Raw genomic sequence first — 16425 nt, forward strand, 5'->3', positions numbered from 1 at the left:
GACGACCAGATAACAGTGACATACAGTACTGAGTAAAAAAAGCTCTGACGTAACACGTTCATGATCACAGTCAAAAGAGTCCCCAGAGTTCCCCATTTTACCAAACAACGTCCTTCCCCAGCCATTGAATAATATATACATTTCTTAAGTTTCTTCGCAAGGAGTTACATCCTTCACAGTTTGATTGGAATGACAAAATATTGCATATCAATTTGTTTCAATTCTACTTCTAGATTTCATTGAGCATGAGTCCTTCACTTCCCACTCTGGTCATCAAAATAGATGTCTTATAGGGGTTCTAGCAAGGAGGAGGAGACTCTGGGGTCAACATAGCTGTCCCTCAGAGGCCCTAAAGAGCCCATGTAGCTGTTCTGGTAGAGCATCATGTTGTGAAGGGGCAGGTATTCTCCATGCTCCAGTAGTGGCAGGTAAGGCTGTGGCTGTAGCTCTCTGTCCACCCCCAGGCATGGTCTCTCATACTGGGCCTGGACCAGTCTTCCTGGGCTCCCTGAGGCCACCCGGCTGTGGATCCTGTTGAGGATGTCAGTGAGGGGCCGAGGGCTGCCTGGGTCCGAGGACGGGCTCATCTCCAGGGAGCGCAGGGCACTCTCAGGGAGGTGCATCCTGCTAACCTTAGGGGGCAGCGGGAGAGGGCAGTCAAACTCAGCCTGCTGGTGCTGCTGGGTCTGGTGGTCTGGTGTGTGGCTGTGTAAGAGATCTGGAGCACCAGGGCCTCTGGGGTGAGGTGGTCCCACTGGTCTGCTACTCTTGGATACTCTTGGTCTCCCAAAGCTAACAGACTCCATGTGAGTCTGACTCAGGGAGGTGTGTGTGAAGAGGGGAGCAGCGATGTTTGGCAAGCCAGTATGCCTGGCCTCAGTATGCCCAGGGCTGAAACAGAAAGAGAGTACAATATCAGAATATAGGTAGCTGGCCATAGTGTCTTCATATATCATACTTGAGACAAAACACATAAACCATCAGCCAAGACTGGATTAGTCAAACTACCTTTTGTAATCCCTGGTTGAGAGTGTGTTATGGGAGGTGTGAGTCCTTGGTGCGTGTGCCCATCCCTCCTGGTCGCAAGGCAGGGCTGCGGCTCTCCGGTTCATGAAGGCATAGATGAAGGGGTTTGGAACAGCTGATATTGACATGTCTTCAGGCCTGTACCCTGCTCCATGGGAGTCCACTGAGCTGGAGACGGTGACATCAGCTACATCATCTGTGTCCACTGGACTGGTTCCTGGTAAATGTGAGAACAAAACATAGGAACAGAGAGGAGAGGATACATGTGAAGATACACATGCATGCCACATTAACCAACTACAAGTCTTTAAAATACTGTAATAAGTAATAACCTCTGATATCTTTTGAGGGCAGGATCTTAAACGACCACAAATGCAAATATTGGTGTTCCACAAATCTCCTGCCCTGTGTAGTGGTCCCCATGATGAATAAGTGTTTCATTGTCTCAGAAGCCAATACTGACACCTGCTGGGTATGTACTTGAACAGTTTCCCGTTTCTCTATCTGACATAACACTGTTACCAACAGTGGGGGAGGCTAGACTCACTTGGCCTCCATTGTACAAATGTACAAATCAGATTAGATTCAACATCAACAGTTTCCATTCAGATATTTGCTATGTTACTAATTCTGTTGTTAAACCCTACCATTCAAAGGTTTTGGTTCCATCTGATTTTCACCTAGCTGTTTGTCAGAGCTCTGACCTTCCTTTTCTCTGAATCTAAAAAGAAAGAAATAGTTGTTATACACAGTTTCTAAGCAACATGATTGTGATGTATATGTGCAAAATACCATATCCTCATATTTTATTGATCAGTGAGTCAATCCATTGTACATTCTGTACAATCACCATCTCCCCCACTGAGTTAACAAGGTTAAACAAGAGGAACTGGAGTTATTGACTTATTGACCATTTATTGAACTGCATGTACATGTGATTGTCCAACAATTTGTCATTTAAGTGTGAGTGTGGCTGTACTTTCAAGTCAGAGTTGATGTTTGGGTGTACTCCTTTTAAATCTGAGGGTCTCACCTCTTTCTGTTCAGCCCGTTGTCACGAAAGCCTTTTGCAAAAGGGTTGTTGTCTATCTTGAGTTTTGTAATCTGTTGGGTAAATCAGAAAGCTAATTTACTGTAACTAGGGTACACATTTCTAATGTTCTTATCCCAGCAGAATATGACATTTAACCACCAGGGGCACTCTAATCAACACTATCATCAAGGCAGATCACAGCATCCCTAAAAGCGCATAACCATTATTTTTTGTGTACTTACACTACACATTACAATAACTTTGACCTGCACTCAACCAATGTAAAAACTAAATTGGCCAATGTTCAGTTCTTCTGTGAGAATCATAAAGGTGACGTTACCTCTGTGTTCTGGTAGGCAGTGACTGCTATGAAAGCTGCCTCAGGGAAGGTGAAGCGCAGGTAGCCTCCTGGGAGAGGATTGCAGGGGTCTGGGGACTGGACTATATGCAGGCGGGGATGGTACTTGTGCATTGAGTGGAGAATCACCTGCAGATACAAGAAATACACTTATACTTATAGCCTCTGTGCTTTTTGCAAAATCCTCAGTCAGATTCTATATTGTAACATCCAGTGTTATGATTGTTATCATGGTGTGGATAGGGTGTCAGCTCTTTAAAAAAGAAAATGTTATGACACCAGGGTCCTCCTAATGCCTTACCAGGCCATTTGAGTTGAGGGTGTTGTTGGTGAGCTTGAGCTTGTGAAAGGAGACTGGGTACTGCATCCATCTCTCCCCCAGGGAAGGTGAGTCTGGGTGGATGAAGAAGTGGTTGGGTAGATGGGGTTCTGTCATTCCATTCACCTCCCAGCGATCCTTGGTCCACTGCAGTGGATAGGGATTACACAGTGTGTGTATTACTAGTGAGGAGAGTCAATTGTAATGCTTAGATACTATTTTTCAAAAGGATCACAGCACCCTGCAACTTCAAGGCCTGGAAGATCATCAAAGACCATGGCCACACACTGTTTTCTCTGCTACCATCTGGCAAATGGTACCAGAACTTCCGGTCTTGAACCAACAGGTTCTGGAACAGCTTTTACCTCCAAGCTATAAGACTTTTGAATTGATACCCAAGCTGCTGCTCACCTGCACTAGAGACTATTTACACTCACACATCACATCCTGTGCATATGATAAATAAACTTTGATTTGATTTGATTGATTCATGCTTGTCTGTGTGCGTGTGTGTGTGTGTGTGTGTGTGTGTGTGTGTGTGTGTGTGTGTGTGTGTGTGTGTGTGTGTGTGTGTGTGTGTGTGTATTTCAGATATAGATTAGAACTAGACTTGAAGAAGTCATACTGGTCAGAGGGAGTAGTCCTAATGGGTGGGGCAGGGTGAGGTACCTTGTATTTGTTATCATCAAAAGGGACCATGTCCATCATCAGCACGTACTTTGCACGAGGATTCAACCCCGTCACCGTGACTTTGCAGCTTGGAAACATCCGCCTAAAATGCGACCAGGCGACAAGTTTGAACGCTCATTTATGCTGGAGAACCCATAACGTGCGCAGCCTCCACATAATAATAATACTTGTATAAAGAAAAATGTCAGTTAAAAATGATGAAAGCCTAGCGACTAGGCATACATTCAATTGCATAATTAGTATTAGTTCTAGGGAATCGTTGACAATCGTGCACATTCCATGTATTTAGTCATATGTAGAAGCAACTCAGGCAAGTATAGATTTCAAATAATTATTTACAGCTGTCCCGGTCAATCTTACCTTCCGGTTTTAGTGATAAGCATCTCTGTTCCCAAGTCTCCGAATTTTTCCCAAAGCTCGCGACCCTGGAGCGACACTCGGACTTCAAGTGCTGCGAGCTCGCCCCCGGTTTTGCTGCTGTCCCCAGCCTGGCCACGGAGAACCGCATCTTTCCAATCTATGTAGGGGATATTCGAAAAAATATATCTACCGTTATTCTTTGCTTAGTCAGAGCCACTGTGTTTATACAGTGCTTGTTTGTTTATTATTACTTTTAAAAAGTCTCATCCCAATAGGAAAGTCAATGACTTCAGTGGCAAAGGCCTTTTATAGTCTTAGTAGCCTATGAACATCATGTAGAGTGATGTAGCCCATTCATCCAACATAAATCATATTCATGTTATCTTGCCTATTCATAAAACATCAACCTACCTGGTGGACAATAAGTATAGTTCCTGGGTTGAGAGTTGAGTGTGTATGGGTAGTCACACAGTGGCCTCTCTTCAGGTAGAAACATGCCCTTGGAGCACCAGTGCTGTAATCCTCAGATTTACTGCAACCTCCAACCATGCACACTGCAGTCAATGATCTGCACTTGAGATCTGATAGGGCCTATTCCAACTACCTTTTCCTCCCATATGGAAGAGGTGTGTGTGAACAGAAAGAACATCAATCAGAGGTCCACTTTGATCTTTCTACCCCTCTTTCACAGTTGGAGTACATGTTGGGTGAGAAGAGGGGTGTAGGGCATGGGGGGTTGGGGTTCCCCTACTTCAACCCCTCCAACTCCCAGGCTCTAATCACCCCTTGCCGGGGCAGTTAGTCCTGCCATTACTACAGGAAGCTGATCCAGGCCCCGGCTCCTTTATTGACTACCCAGACAGGGACAGAAGGCAGAGAGCTGTGTCAATGGACAAATGTGTGGAGAGTGACACCTCCCAGTAGCGGTCACAACTCTATCTCTTGTCTGAGACTGGGCGGGCTCTCTCTGGCTCTGTGAAGTACTGTTGGCTTGGTCATGTCAAACACATAGTGCTGACATGTTAAACACCATTTGTTTTTTCACTTCTTCTAATAAAAGCAGACACAAACTCAATTCAAATGGAAAATACTTATTTGGTCTTCAGTTTTGGTTTGCATTTGAGTCACAATGATTTGTGATGTGCTTAAATCAAATGTGATATCATGATTAAATGCATTAAACAATCAGCATTCTATATGTTTAAAACATTTGAAGACGTGAAAGTGAGCTTACAAATGTCTTATCTTAGCCTATTATTTCAGATCAGGGTCAACAAAGAACATGGACTTGAGACTAATGTCAGCTGTACGTTATGCTTTTAGATGCTTAGAAAAAGACAATTAACTGACATCATCAGGATGGATCAGCTGAATGATCAGAGAGCTTCTTTTTAGTAGACTTTAAATCCTACCTTATTTTCCAATAACTAATTTGTGTTCTGATGAATCAATATGAATCATATTAAACCAGAAACAGAAGCAACATGTTTAGCATTATTTATAACTCAACAAACTCATTGTACTCAATAAAAATGTTTAATTTGGAGACATACAGTATCTAGCACATTACTGTCTGGCAAGTCAAAGAAATTAATTTTTCTTTGAATGTGACCTAAAATTCACAGAAATCTTCATTTATTTCCACTGCTGATAAAGAGTTGGAGGGACACCAAGCAGCCGTGTGGGGCCGCACAGATAAGCCTGCAGCCTTTATCTGTCAGCTCTACCCGTGCACTCACACCACCCCAGGTTCCCCACCCAAACTGGGGAGCCTGTTACCACAGTAACCAAATTAAGTTGTCGCCACTACCGCAACCTGCCCTCACCCCAAACCGTGTCACCCAAAATCTCACATGTGCATCATCCATAAAGCCATTTCATTTATTTACATTATTATATAATTTACAGACACTGACAATCATTTAGCCATGAGAGTCACTGCATCATGTTCTGTTGAGATGAGCTAATATGTTTTTTTTTTACTAAATTGCTACATTTATTTTGTGGTTAAAGCTTGACTCTGAATTAATTCTATACCTAAAGTAAATATTTTCCCCAAAATAGTCTGTAAAGCCATTGACATTTCCTAGACTAAAACATTAAAAATGTTTTCAGTTGACTTCTTCTTGACTCTCCAAACTCAAATCTGTTTTATTATCTCTTCAAATTTTTCAGTAACTTCAGGAACCCATAAATTAACTTAAAATTCACCAGACCTTTTGAAGTCATATTCTAACAATGATTTTTTTTTGAGTAATGGCTCAATATGACAGTGGCAGATAGATAAAATATGCCAAAATAAGACAATATCTGTGTCCCAATATCTCTTGCCCCAAAACTTGCATTGTATATATACGTAAAACACCTGATGTTGTGTAACTGTTCAGTTTGTCTGATGGGGGGTGGGGGGTACCTTATTGGTTGGAGACAAACGGGGCAAGAGCACGATAAGGAGAGTCCAACTCTGATGTCATCACCATATGCAAATGAACTGGAGGCCTTAAAGTGCTGAGCTGAGGAGGTTCCTTTGTGAGTTGTTAGGAACCTGTGAACAAGCATGGAGACATGGCCATAAAAAAGCAGCATCAAGCTGTTAATTAACACTTTCTTCAAGAGGACTGAGGACAACGCAGACCTAGAGGTGAGCACTTCACCCAGTCACTAAACCTCTGGGGCTGTCAACTGAACTTCATTTGAGGGGTCTAATTAGGTGAGAGAGGGTTGTTGTTGTTGTTGTTGCCAGAGTTGTTGTGAGTGTTTCAGAGTGAGCCCTCAATTGGTTGGAAGCTCTTGAAAGTGTTTTCTTTTAAACACAAGCAATGACATCAAGGAATGTATGCTAGGTACTACTAAATAGTAACTGCACTTGGTACAACTTATAATAGGCCTTATTTCAATGTATGGACAATGGACAAAATGAACTTCACTTCTTGCAAACATTAACATTAATAGAGATCTGTTCAGTTTATTTATGCACTTGTTACTTGATCATATGCAACATACATTTTCTTGTCTTTTCCCCACAGAATTATTTATGCAAATGAGTAATGTGACAACATCTTCCTTGGTCTTGTACCCTGGACAGGATATCATCATATACTGTAAGTTCGTTATAGAGACACTACAGTATAGATGATGTACTATCCAGGGTTTCATTCCCCCTCCAGCCACTATCAGATGCACGCACAAACAGACGGCACCCTCTGACAGTTGGAAGCCAGAGGGGGGCAATGAAACCGTTACCATTACTGAGTTTTAGTAATGGTAAGGGTTATATTGCCTCCTCTCAAAGTCATCTGGAATCACGAATGAACAAAACTGCAAATTGGTGAACTGGTGTCTTCCTAATGTTCCTTGCTAATTGTAACATTGTTTGAGATTTAGTTCAAAAGTTGTAACAAATGTGTTTGTTGACATGTATGAAATAAAGTAGGTAATATAGTTAATTATCTTGTTTGCACATCTCTATTTACATGAGACATTTTCAAACATACTGTAACAGTAACACATGTAAACATATTCTTCATTCCTGTTAATGGTTTCATGTACAGTACAGCTACAGTACATTTACATTTATGGCATTTAGCAGATGCCTTTATCCAAAGCGACTTAAGTAAGTGAATCATCTATCCATCAGTCATCATAAGATAAAGTAATCAATGCTCAGACCAGGGGCCATAGCCAGTCACAATGCTAGAAGAAGGATTTTTTTAAATTATTATTATTAAAATTATTTTTATTATCATTATTATTATTTATTTTATTAACAGGAGAGAAACGTGTACAGGGGGGTAGTGGTAGAGGACCTGAAGAGGTCTTTAGGAAGGACCGTTAAGATGTTGCCTGAAGAGATGGGTCTTCAATCTACGGCGGAAGATTGGTAGTGACTCTGCAGTCATGACAGCAGTGGGAAGCTCATTCCACCAGCGGGGCGCCAGGACAGTGAAAAGCCATACAGTACAGTACAGATTGAAAAATCAGTTGGTTTGTCGAAAAAAAAAATATCTTTGTAGTTCAACTGCCTGTCTAATCAACGGAGAGCAAGACATTGAACTGAAGGGTGACACAGCTTCTCTGAGATACTCCAGCTCTCTCTGCCCTTGCTTTAGGCCACGGGGCGCAGACTCGTTATTCATCACGATGCCCTGGATAGAGTGACCGCTGAGCAAACTCACAGAGAGGGGAAATGAATGAAATCTAATCACCATTATCTGACCTATTTTACCAGCAGGTTAGTGCTCCATTTTGCGTTCCATTAAAGAGACAATTCAGTCCTCAGGGGCTGAAGTTTTGTTTTGAGAGAGAGAAATGGAGAGAGAAAGAGAGAAGTAGAAGAGGAGAATGGAAAGACAGAGAGGCTTGAAGGGACAGATATGCTGACAAAGTCTAGACAAGGCAGAGAGAGTGTGGAGAGAGGCAGCGGTTGGATAACACAACAGAGACGTAGGACAGCACATGACTGTATTAGCTCCAGTCTAATTATCAGCGGTCCAGGTTAGCAGAGGTCTGCTGCCAAGGAAGGTTCTGTGAACAAAAGATTAACCAGCAACCTTTGCACGATGGTTCGCCCCAACTCCCCACCACACCACACACACATACATACAAGCACACCCACACCTAAACTGTATCAGTTTAATATCATATTTAAAAATATCAATTTAAATAACAGAAGTCTTATACAATTCTCAAAAATATGTTACAGAAGCTGTAAAGGTAAGACTTTCTGCAAGTCATCCATTACTCTGGAATATGATTACCTTTTTACAGAAAATGAGAGGGAACCAGTTACAAGGGAGAGATGTTGCTGTGTGTAGAAATGTCTCTGCTAGTGTCTTACTAGCTGACTCATGTGCTCTCTAAGGTGCAGTTCAGTTGTGAGAAGTCTGAGATCTTCCATTAAACAGTGTTTTCATCCAACTAAGCCTCGACCATCATAATCTCCCACTCTCTTCATCCTCATCAGTTCTTCACCTTGACTGAGACCCTCAGCTTCACCTCCCTCATGAACACATTGCTCAGGTCCTCCCCAGCCTCTCGGGCTATCCGGCCAACCATTTGGCCAGCCAGGCCAATCACCATTTTCTGTGAGAAAAAAGAAAGATTATATGAGTATGCACGTCAATTGAGTGTGTCACTATCACCAAAAGTATCCCTGGTATCACTGTACAGACAGAGTTAACGTTGTAACAGTCCTAACATCCAAATATAAAAATAATTTAGCCTAATTTACTAATTTACTAGGCTGACAGTCTGGGTCAGGGGTCAGGTTTGAGCCACTTTTCCACTGATACTTTATCTTTCACAAATGAACAGTGCACCACTGCAGATGTAGGCTCATGTCCATAGGGTGCTTGACATAAAAAATGCATGGTTTAAAAATTGAGCCTGCTCAAATATTTACAAGTTATTACTGGGTAAGAAGACTCGTGGCACAAAATGGAAACTGAAGTCAGAGGAAACAGCTAATCAACAAACACCTACTCATCAGAAGCACATGCATGAACTATTTTATATCTAACATTAGCAGGAGATGGGTGTGACAGGACAGATGTCTTGTAGAAGCGAAATGCTGAATCACCAGGAGACGCAATGGGGGAGGGGTCAGAATAAACTACTTCAGATGAACAATCGACACATTGACAGGGCTGTGTGAAGGCCACACCCACCAAGAATGGAAGCCTGCTGCCTGCGAAAGAGTTCTCGTCGCTTCTCCTTGTTTTTATCTCCCTCCACTGATGGCATCTTACATGTTAGTTACTCGCTAGGTTGAACATTGTAACATTGAAAACTGTAATGAGTAATGCAGGACACTTACCATGTGACTTTCTTTCTTTACATAAAGTTTCACTGCTATATCCAGCTCCCCATTCTCTCTGTCCCGCCATAAATCAATGGACTGCAATTAGATTTATATAACAGTAAGTGTTAATATACACTTCACAGCACAATGAGTATTCTTTAACAAAGCAACATTTATATTTACTCCACTACTGACCAGGAAGCCAATATATTAATCTGTAAGTGTGCATTGAATTTACAGTACAATTCAAGGTGCAAAGAGAGATAGCTTTTGGCCGTTACAATGGGCGGCATGTGTACATATCTGCATGGGGCTTTATGAATGCATTGTCTTAAGTGTGTCGGTGCAATCTGCGTGTCCACATGAGTCACCTGTGAAATGGTATAGGGCACTTCTTTAGGCAGGTATTCCAGAAGCTTCTCTCTAACAATGTTAGTACAGATCTCCTCAGGTGTCTGGTCAGTCAGGACCTCACTGTGGTACTGCCACGAACCAGGCTTTGCCCCAACTACTAGGTACCGCTGTTAAACATATAAACCCACATACATCATATTAAGTTAGAGAGTTTGTTTGTCTGACATGACCTGAATTCAATAAATTCATGGCTTTGATACAACTCAGATCATTATACTATGAGTTTCCGTGTATCCACAATATCAGAGTGGTGATCATGGTTGTAGCAATACAGTGCATTTCTTGCTGTGGCCACAAGCTAAAATTACCTTCAGAGTTTCCACATCTTCACCGTCCACAGCAGAGAGCATGAACACATCCTTGAAGTGAGGCCAGGCCTGTTTGTTCTTTAGGGCCCTGAGCTGCTCTTTGCTCAGCTCTGTCCGGGCCTCACTGTCCCCAGGACCCATGTCAGGCTCCTCATCCCCAGGTTCTGATGCCCCAGGACCTTTATCAGCCCAGGGAGGCTTAATCACACCCCTGACCTGCATCTTACGACCATTCACCACTCCTGCTGACAACTCTGCAGTGATCTCCAACAACCTGCTCTTGCTCTTCAGCAGGTCAACCTAGAGGATATTCAATTAATTAACAAATTCACAAGTGGATCTTTGGAGGAAGAATTGTCCTTGATATTTTCTGTGTACGGTTTGCTTTTTGAGAACACCGCTTGGCCATCTGAAAATATTGCAATCTACCTTTAAGGCTCCAAATATGTAATAATAATATAATAACATAATATCATACTTAAACATGATTTTGGTGTATAAGCTACTATCAACATTACTATTGACAGTAAGATAAGGTCAGGAAGGAAATGAGGTTCAAACAAAAGAGCTGTACCTTATTGAGAACTAGGATAGCTGGGATACCTGGGTGCTGGGCCAGGCATTTTAGCACCTCGAAGTCTAGCTTATAGCAAGCCCACTTGTCTGACACATCCACCATTACCACCACTGCAGAGAAAAGGGGAAAAGGCCATTGGCATACTCCTAGCTGTAAATACATGTGAGATCCACTTGTTTCCATTGAGGGCACTGCAGACAAAAGAGTACTTGCTAAAAGAAATTATATCATAAAAGATGAAAACTACTACTAATAACAGTGGTAGATCAGCTTTTTGTGTGCCCAAACAGTAGTAAAATCAACAGTAAGAGAGTCACCATGCCTTACTTAGGTCAGCTTCCTTGACTGTGTTCCAGGGATCCTCCAGGAGAGAGTTCTCCAGCTGGTGCCTTTGGAGAAAATAAATAGTCCATTAGATTTAACTATTTCAGCACTGCAATACAACTTCAAATGAAACCAGCAATGTATAACAAATCAATCACCTTTTGACTTTTAATGGGGTAGTGAGTCCAGGAGTATCCAGTAGAATCTAGAGAGATACATATATAGGAGAGAGGATTTGAGTGGCACTGTAACTCAAACTTTAGATATATTTGAGATATGCATGCAAGTCATGGTAAACTGCAAAATTAATGCTTAGCTCAATGCATGGTTCAAGTTGTGATTAACACTTACAATCTGTGTGTCATCTTCTGTGAGGACACCAAGGGAACGAGACCGTGTGGTGTGTACTTTCTTGGACACAGCAAATACCTATTACAAATCAGGTGTGAAATGTAATTACATTGTTGAAATAGGCTACCCTTCGCAATATAGACACGTTTTACACTGAAGATACAGGCCAGTAATGTGAAGTGAACTACCTTTCTGCCAAGGAGTTGGTTTGACAAAGTGGACTTCCCTGCATTTGGGGCACCAATTATGGCCACTTTCAAGACCTTCGAGTTTTCAGGTTGATCAGGATCCTTCACCAGCAATGATATTTGCTCACCTGAAGACAGACAAGTAAGGGTTGACTTCTAATGAGTAAAGGGTATAAGAAAGGGGGCATTTATTCTAGATAGATAAGAAAAAAACTGCGATAGGCAATAACGTAACCACCAATCAACCAATCACATTTATTTGTATAGCACTTTTTACAAATACAAAACGCAGGCATTTGTTTGATTTGATTACCGCTGTCAGGCGGAACTGTGGCTGGATAGTGGTAAAAGCTGTCATCTGTCTCCGTCGCTTTGCCTTTCACCAGTCTGTTCAAAAACGCGTCCGATGTAATGTAACAGACAGGGGTGAAGCAAAAACCTTGTCCATTAGTACCTGGGCGGCGGGCAGCACATCCTGAAAACAAGACATCCAGAATCAACATCACATCGTGGACCTGGCATTGGCAAGTAATTGATGCACAAGGGCTATGCCATAGATGACAAGAAAAAACGCCGCGATTTAACCATTATTTAGATATGATAAATGCCATTCATAATGTAGCTATTAACCCGACAACAAAAATAATGCCTAACTCAGAATAGAATATTGTAGATTAACGCTTACTAACTAACAAACATGATGACATATTCTCGTTCATGCATTAGATAGTTAAATCCAGCAATTTCAAGTCAAATAGCTAGCCAGGTACTGACCCGTTCCGAGAAATGGTGACGCATTTTCAAGTGGCGCAGACACCACTCTCTGAAAACGAAGCGAGTTTCGGAAAATCGAATTGCACACACGGAAAGCCATTATAATATAGAAACTTTAGTCACCGAACGAGGCTGAATTTCAGCATATTGCGTGACTCTACGCCAATCGCAAGGTTACTTCATGGTATGATTATTTACTTCCACATTGTGCTAGGGGCGCGGACATGTTGTTTTCATCAACGAGTGTTTTGCCTGGTGTAAGAGCGTCTACACGACGATTTTTTTCGAGTCTGTGGCTCTACTGCCCCCTAGCGAGCAATAGAATCACCAATAAACAGAATTGTTATCCTCTTTTCACAATGGAGATATAATGTGCAGTGTTTTATTTGTACTTAATTTATTCTTTGTATGTATGAGGTCAAGATAAGGGGGAGTGGTGAGACATAAACTGAGGAACATTATCAAAAAAGAGGTTGTGTTCAATCAGTACCAAACGCATGCATATGCAATGACTAAAGCCTGCAAATGCAATTTTCTTGTCATCGAGCAAGGCATTGTTGTGTTGGCATATTAGACTCTTTCTTGTCCAAATGTCTTGTTTGACTCGTTTGACACACTGTAACATGTGTGCCTACGCTAATTTATTACAGTGGCTCCCAAACATTTCTCAACACTTGAATATGTACCACTCCTCTGTTATTTCCTCTGACTTACCATCTCTCTGTGTACTTCCTTGATAAAGATATGTCTGCTGACTCATGCTAATTTCTTAAATTACAAATTATTAGAGTAGTAAGGGAATTTGGGCTTTTAGTGATATTGGTCTCATAGAAAAATGGTTTATACACTAAGAAGTACAGCTATATACACATCTGCCTTCACAGACTGTCTCTCCCAGTACTCCCTGGAAGCATATCCCTGGGAGGCTGTACAACAGTTTAGGAAACGAAGGGAACATCTTTGGCTTCTGGGCTTAGAGAGCAATATGTTATCCTTAGGATGAATGCACAAGAGTAAGGATGCTGTATTGGCATAACTAATTCACCCTGACATGTTAACAAAAATGTAATTTGATAACCCAGGTCGGCAAAGTTAATATGAGAGTAATACAGTTGAGTTTGTAGTTGATTGATTGATTACTATTTTATGTGTTGTTTTCATTCTCTCAAGTAAAGCTAGAGAGAGCAGATGTTTCCCCATAGTCCATCAAACATGCCGACTGCTTGTTAGTCCTCCAGGACTTGCTCAGGGCGGAACAAACACCTCCACTGGGGAGGATGATGAAGGATATCAGGTAGCTCACAATCTGTCATCATCTAACTCTGAAAGCACTGCAGAAAAGGAGGAGCAACAAAAACAGAGCTTTTAGCAGACACTCCATTTGAACCAGAATCTAAAGGATATTTGAAGATCACACACACACACACACACACACACACACACACACACAAATTCATTAAAGGCCTTTGCTCCCTCAGGGCTTTCCTCACATGGCTATTTCACGTGGGAATGCATCACAGTTCTTTCTATGACTGCATTAACATTGGCCTTCAAAAAGGATTCTCACAAAAATGAACAAAATGGTTGTGTCTGCAGACCATCAACTGTAGTCCATATTGTGGAGTGCACTTGGCAATTGCAATGTGGAATACAGTGATAGAAAATATTTTCCTTCCTGTTTTGGTTATTTCTACAATTCATTTTATTTTAAGGAATTTTAAAATGCAGTATGTTTCTTCACAATAGAGACAGAAAAGTTCCCTAAACATGCATGTGAACTTTACTTGCTCATCTAGGTGAAAGTGCTGTTATGTTTAATTTACGCAGTGTCATTTGTTTAGCTACTGTATCAGTAAGACTAGTTTCAGATGTGCAGTTACAGGCAGCTGCCCCAGTGCTGTTGTCAACCTTGCTGCTGGCGAGAAATAACTAAGTTGATTAAATAATAAGCATGAGACATGAGCATGTCAAGAGGGAGCTGTGAGAGAACGGCTGCCAATGCACCAGACCATTCACCAATTCATTACAGATGACTGCACAGCTGGCACATCCTCTTTAAGACCTTCATCAAAATGCTTTTTAAGAAATGATAAAGTCCCCTGCCTCACCCCCCAAAAGAGAAAAAAACACAGGTCACATTGATGTTCTGATTGTAAAATCCTTCTCATTGGGGAGGGGAAAAAAAAAGTTATATTCACTCTAGACCTGCAATCAATATTACTTGTCTGTGAAGTAGATCAATAATGCCTCCCTTTGAAATCATCAATCACGTCTGTGGTGAATTTAAGAAGCGTAATTTGGAACACCGTTCTTAAACATCCTGTATTGACATCTTCTGGGGTAGGAGAAAAGACACCATTCTGCATCATTAACTTTGTATTATTGCCTGATGGAGCCCGCTGCTGCTACTTCCCCACCTGCTGAAGTCACAGACGCTGTGTGTGATTGGGCTTTCAGACAGAGCTCTCCCCCCTCTCACTTGGTGGTGGGTGTAGTGATGCTTGCAGGCTTGATTTGGCTGGGGGAATTCATTGTAATGGTTTGGTCTGGATGGGAACCAAGGCTTTACAATGTCACACAGAATCGGTCACTAGATAATCCCACAACTCATTATATTACTTACCTTGTACTTTTTCTCAGAAATGTTAATTCAGGTGATTCAAATCAACATCATCTTAAAAATTCTGCCTCTGTTTCTTGTTTCGTACTATGTATTCTCTTGTCACCAGCAGAAAAGTATTAATTCGTAATACAATACAATGTATATACATTGACCTGACCCTCAAAAGTAACCCCTTAAAACATAATGGTAAACATGGGAAATGTGGATATATTCTCACATATTCTCTCAATGTCTGGCTGTCATATTTGCCAAACCACAAACGATGGTATCAATACTGAAGAGCAGGCAGGTGGGTGGATGTAATGGGGTAATTTGTTTTAGTTGTCACAGAAATATAAGTCTTTGATCAGAAAACTTGGCACATTAGACTGCACAATTGAACTCTTCATCAAATCACAAACCATGTGACACTATTGATCATGTTCTGTTGGAATTCATGGATACATCTTTTAGTTGGCAGGAATGAATCATAACACCAAAACATAATAGCCAGAGCTTTTTCCTGAGAACACAAATTACATTTGACACATGTAGACATAGAAGAACATCTATTTATTTGTATTTTCTCCCCTGTCAGATTTAGCCTAATTTATCAATTATGTTATGCAATCATCACATAATTTAAGTTACTCTTTAGGTAGGATATGAATATATTGAAAACATGAATTAAATGTGCTAGATGGAATTTTCACAGTTTACACCAATAAATGTCTACGGTACACCATTATTTTCTTGGGACTGGTTCTAGGTAATGTTCCTCTACTTAGATTTAGGAACAGTTAACCTGACCCTATCAGTTCTTAAAATAACAAATCAAACTGATCTTAGATCAGTGCTGGGTGGGAGGGGGGGGGATTCGATCAGGACCTACTTGGAGTTGGAATCCCTGCGCATGCGCCGGAAGTTGCTGCCGCAGACAGCAGCAGTGATTCGGAGCAATAACAGCAAATAAATATCTGTCTATGAATTTTAAACCATGACGATGTTTTAAGTAATGCCTTTCGCAGAGGTACATGGAGAGTAAGTATTTCCACCTCAGATATGATATAATTCATGTTTTAGGAATATCATTATTTGCCATAAACGTGTGCAATGGCTGAGACAGCAACAAAGGAGTCATCATAGCTAGCTTGTTCCCTGTTTCGTAGAGAGAGCTGGCTAGCTGGTGTGTCTGCTTCCCATGGCTTGTGTTAGCATGCTACCTAGCTAGCGAGATTTGACTAGAAATTACTTTGAATTTAATGTTAGTGATCTAGGTAATGCTCTTCTGAATGTGTCAG

At 41.4% G+C, this 16425-nt stretch overlaps 3 protein-coding genes across 3 annotated transcripts in view; 1 reads left to right on the plus strand and 2 right to left on the minus strand.

Moving 5' to 3' along the window:
* Positions 1 to 8: 8 nt before the first annotated feature.
* Positions 9 to 4368, minus strand: tbx16l (T-box transcription factor 16, like). Its single transcript, XM_083687425.1, has 9 exons — positions 4198 to 4368; positions 3787 to 3943; positions 3406 to 3508; positions 2719 to 2883; positions 2400 to 2546; positions 2060 to 2130; positions 1674 to 1747; positions 1009 to 1243; positions 9 to 891 (listed from the first exon to the last, which is right to left on the minus strand). Exons 1-9 carry the CDS (start codon positions 4280 to 4282, stop codon positions 288 to 290), a joined length of 1641 nt encoding a protein of 546 aa, XP_083543551.1. The 5' UTR covers positions 4283 to 4368; the 3' UTR covers positions 9 to 287.
* A 2357-nt stretch (positions 4369 to 6725) lies between these two features.
* eral1 (Era-like 12S mitochondrial rRNA chaperone 1) lies at positions 6726 to 12752 on the minus strand. The gene is made up of 11 exons (XM_083697489.1): positions 12523 to 12752; positions 12062 to 12223; positions 11749 to 11876; positions 11561 to 11638; positions 11368 to 11414; positions 11213 to 11274; positions 10883 to 10995; positions 10309 to 10608; positions 9958 to 10107; positions 9602 to 9682; positions 6726 to 8868 (listed from the first exon to the last, which is right to left on the minus strand). The coding sequence occupies exons 1-11, from the start codon at positions 12620 to 12622 to the stop codon at positions 8746 to 8748; spliced, it is 1344 nt and encodes a 447-aa protein (XP_083553615.1). The 5' UTR covers positions 12623 to 12752; the 3' UTR covers positions 6726 to 8745.
* Positions 12753 to 16048: 3296 nt separating this feature from the next.
* Positions 16049 to 16425, plus strand: part of fam222ba (family with sequence similarity 222 member Ba) — a 28516-nt gene continuing 28139 nt past the window's right edge. The window contains exon 1 of the mRNA XM_083665101.1: positions 16049 to 16165. The gene's annotated coding sequence lies outside the window, so the exon portion shown is untranslated. The remainder of the gene's footprint in view (positions 16166 to 16425) is intronic.

This window comes from Argentina silus, assembly GCF_951799395.1.
Source record: "Argentina silus genome assembly, chromosome: 2".
Classification (NCBI taxonomy): domain Eukaryota; kingdom Metazoa; phylum Chordata; class Actinopteri; order Argentiniformes; family Argentinidae; genus Argentina; species Argentina silus.

Excerpts from the sequence above, each read along its gene's own strand:
- eral1 (XM_083697489.1), bottom strand. The coding sequence starts at position 12,622 with ATGGCTTTCCGTGTGTGCAATTCGATTTTCCGAAACTCGCTTCGTTTT. Across the intron at positions 11,639-11,748 it reads ACCAACTCCTTGGCAGAAAG|GTATTTGCTGTGTCCAAGAA; the intron begins GTAGTTCACTTC and ends GATTTGTAATAG. Across the intron at positions 10,609-10,882 it reads CTATCCTAGTTCTCAATAAG|GTTGACCTGCTGAAGAGCAA; the intron begins GTACAGCTCTTT and ends AATATCCTCTAG.
- tbx16l (XM_083687425.1), bottom strand. The coding sequence starts at position 4,282 with ATGTTTCTACCTGAAGAGAGGCCACTGTGTGACTACCCATACACACTC. Across the intron at positions 3,509-3,786 it reads CTTATCACTAAAACCGGAAG|GCGGATGTTTCCAAGCTGCA; the intron begins GTAAGATTGACC and ends GTCGCATTTTAG. Across the intron at positions 892-1,008 it reads TCAACCAGGGATTACAAAAG|CCCTGGGCATACTGAGGCCA; the intron begins GTAGTTTGACTA and ends TTTCTGTTTCAG.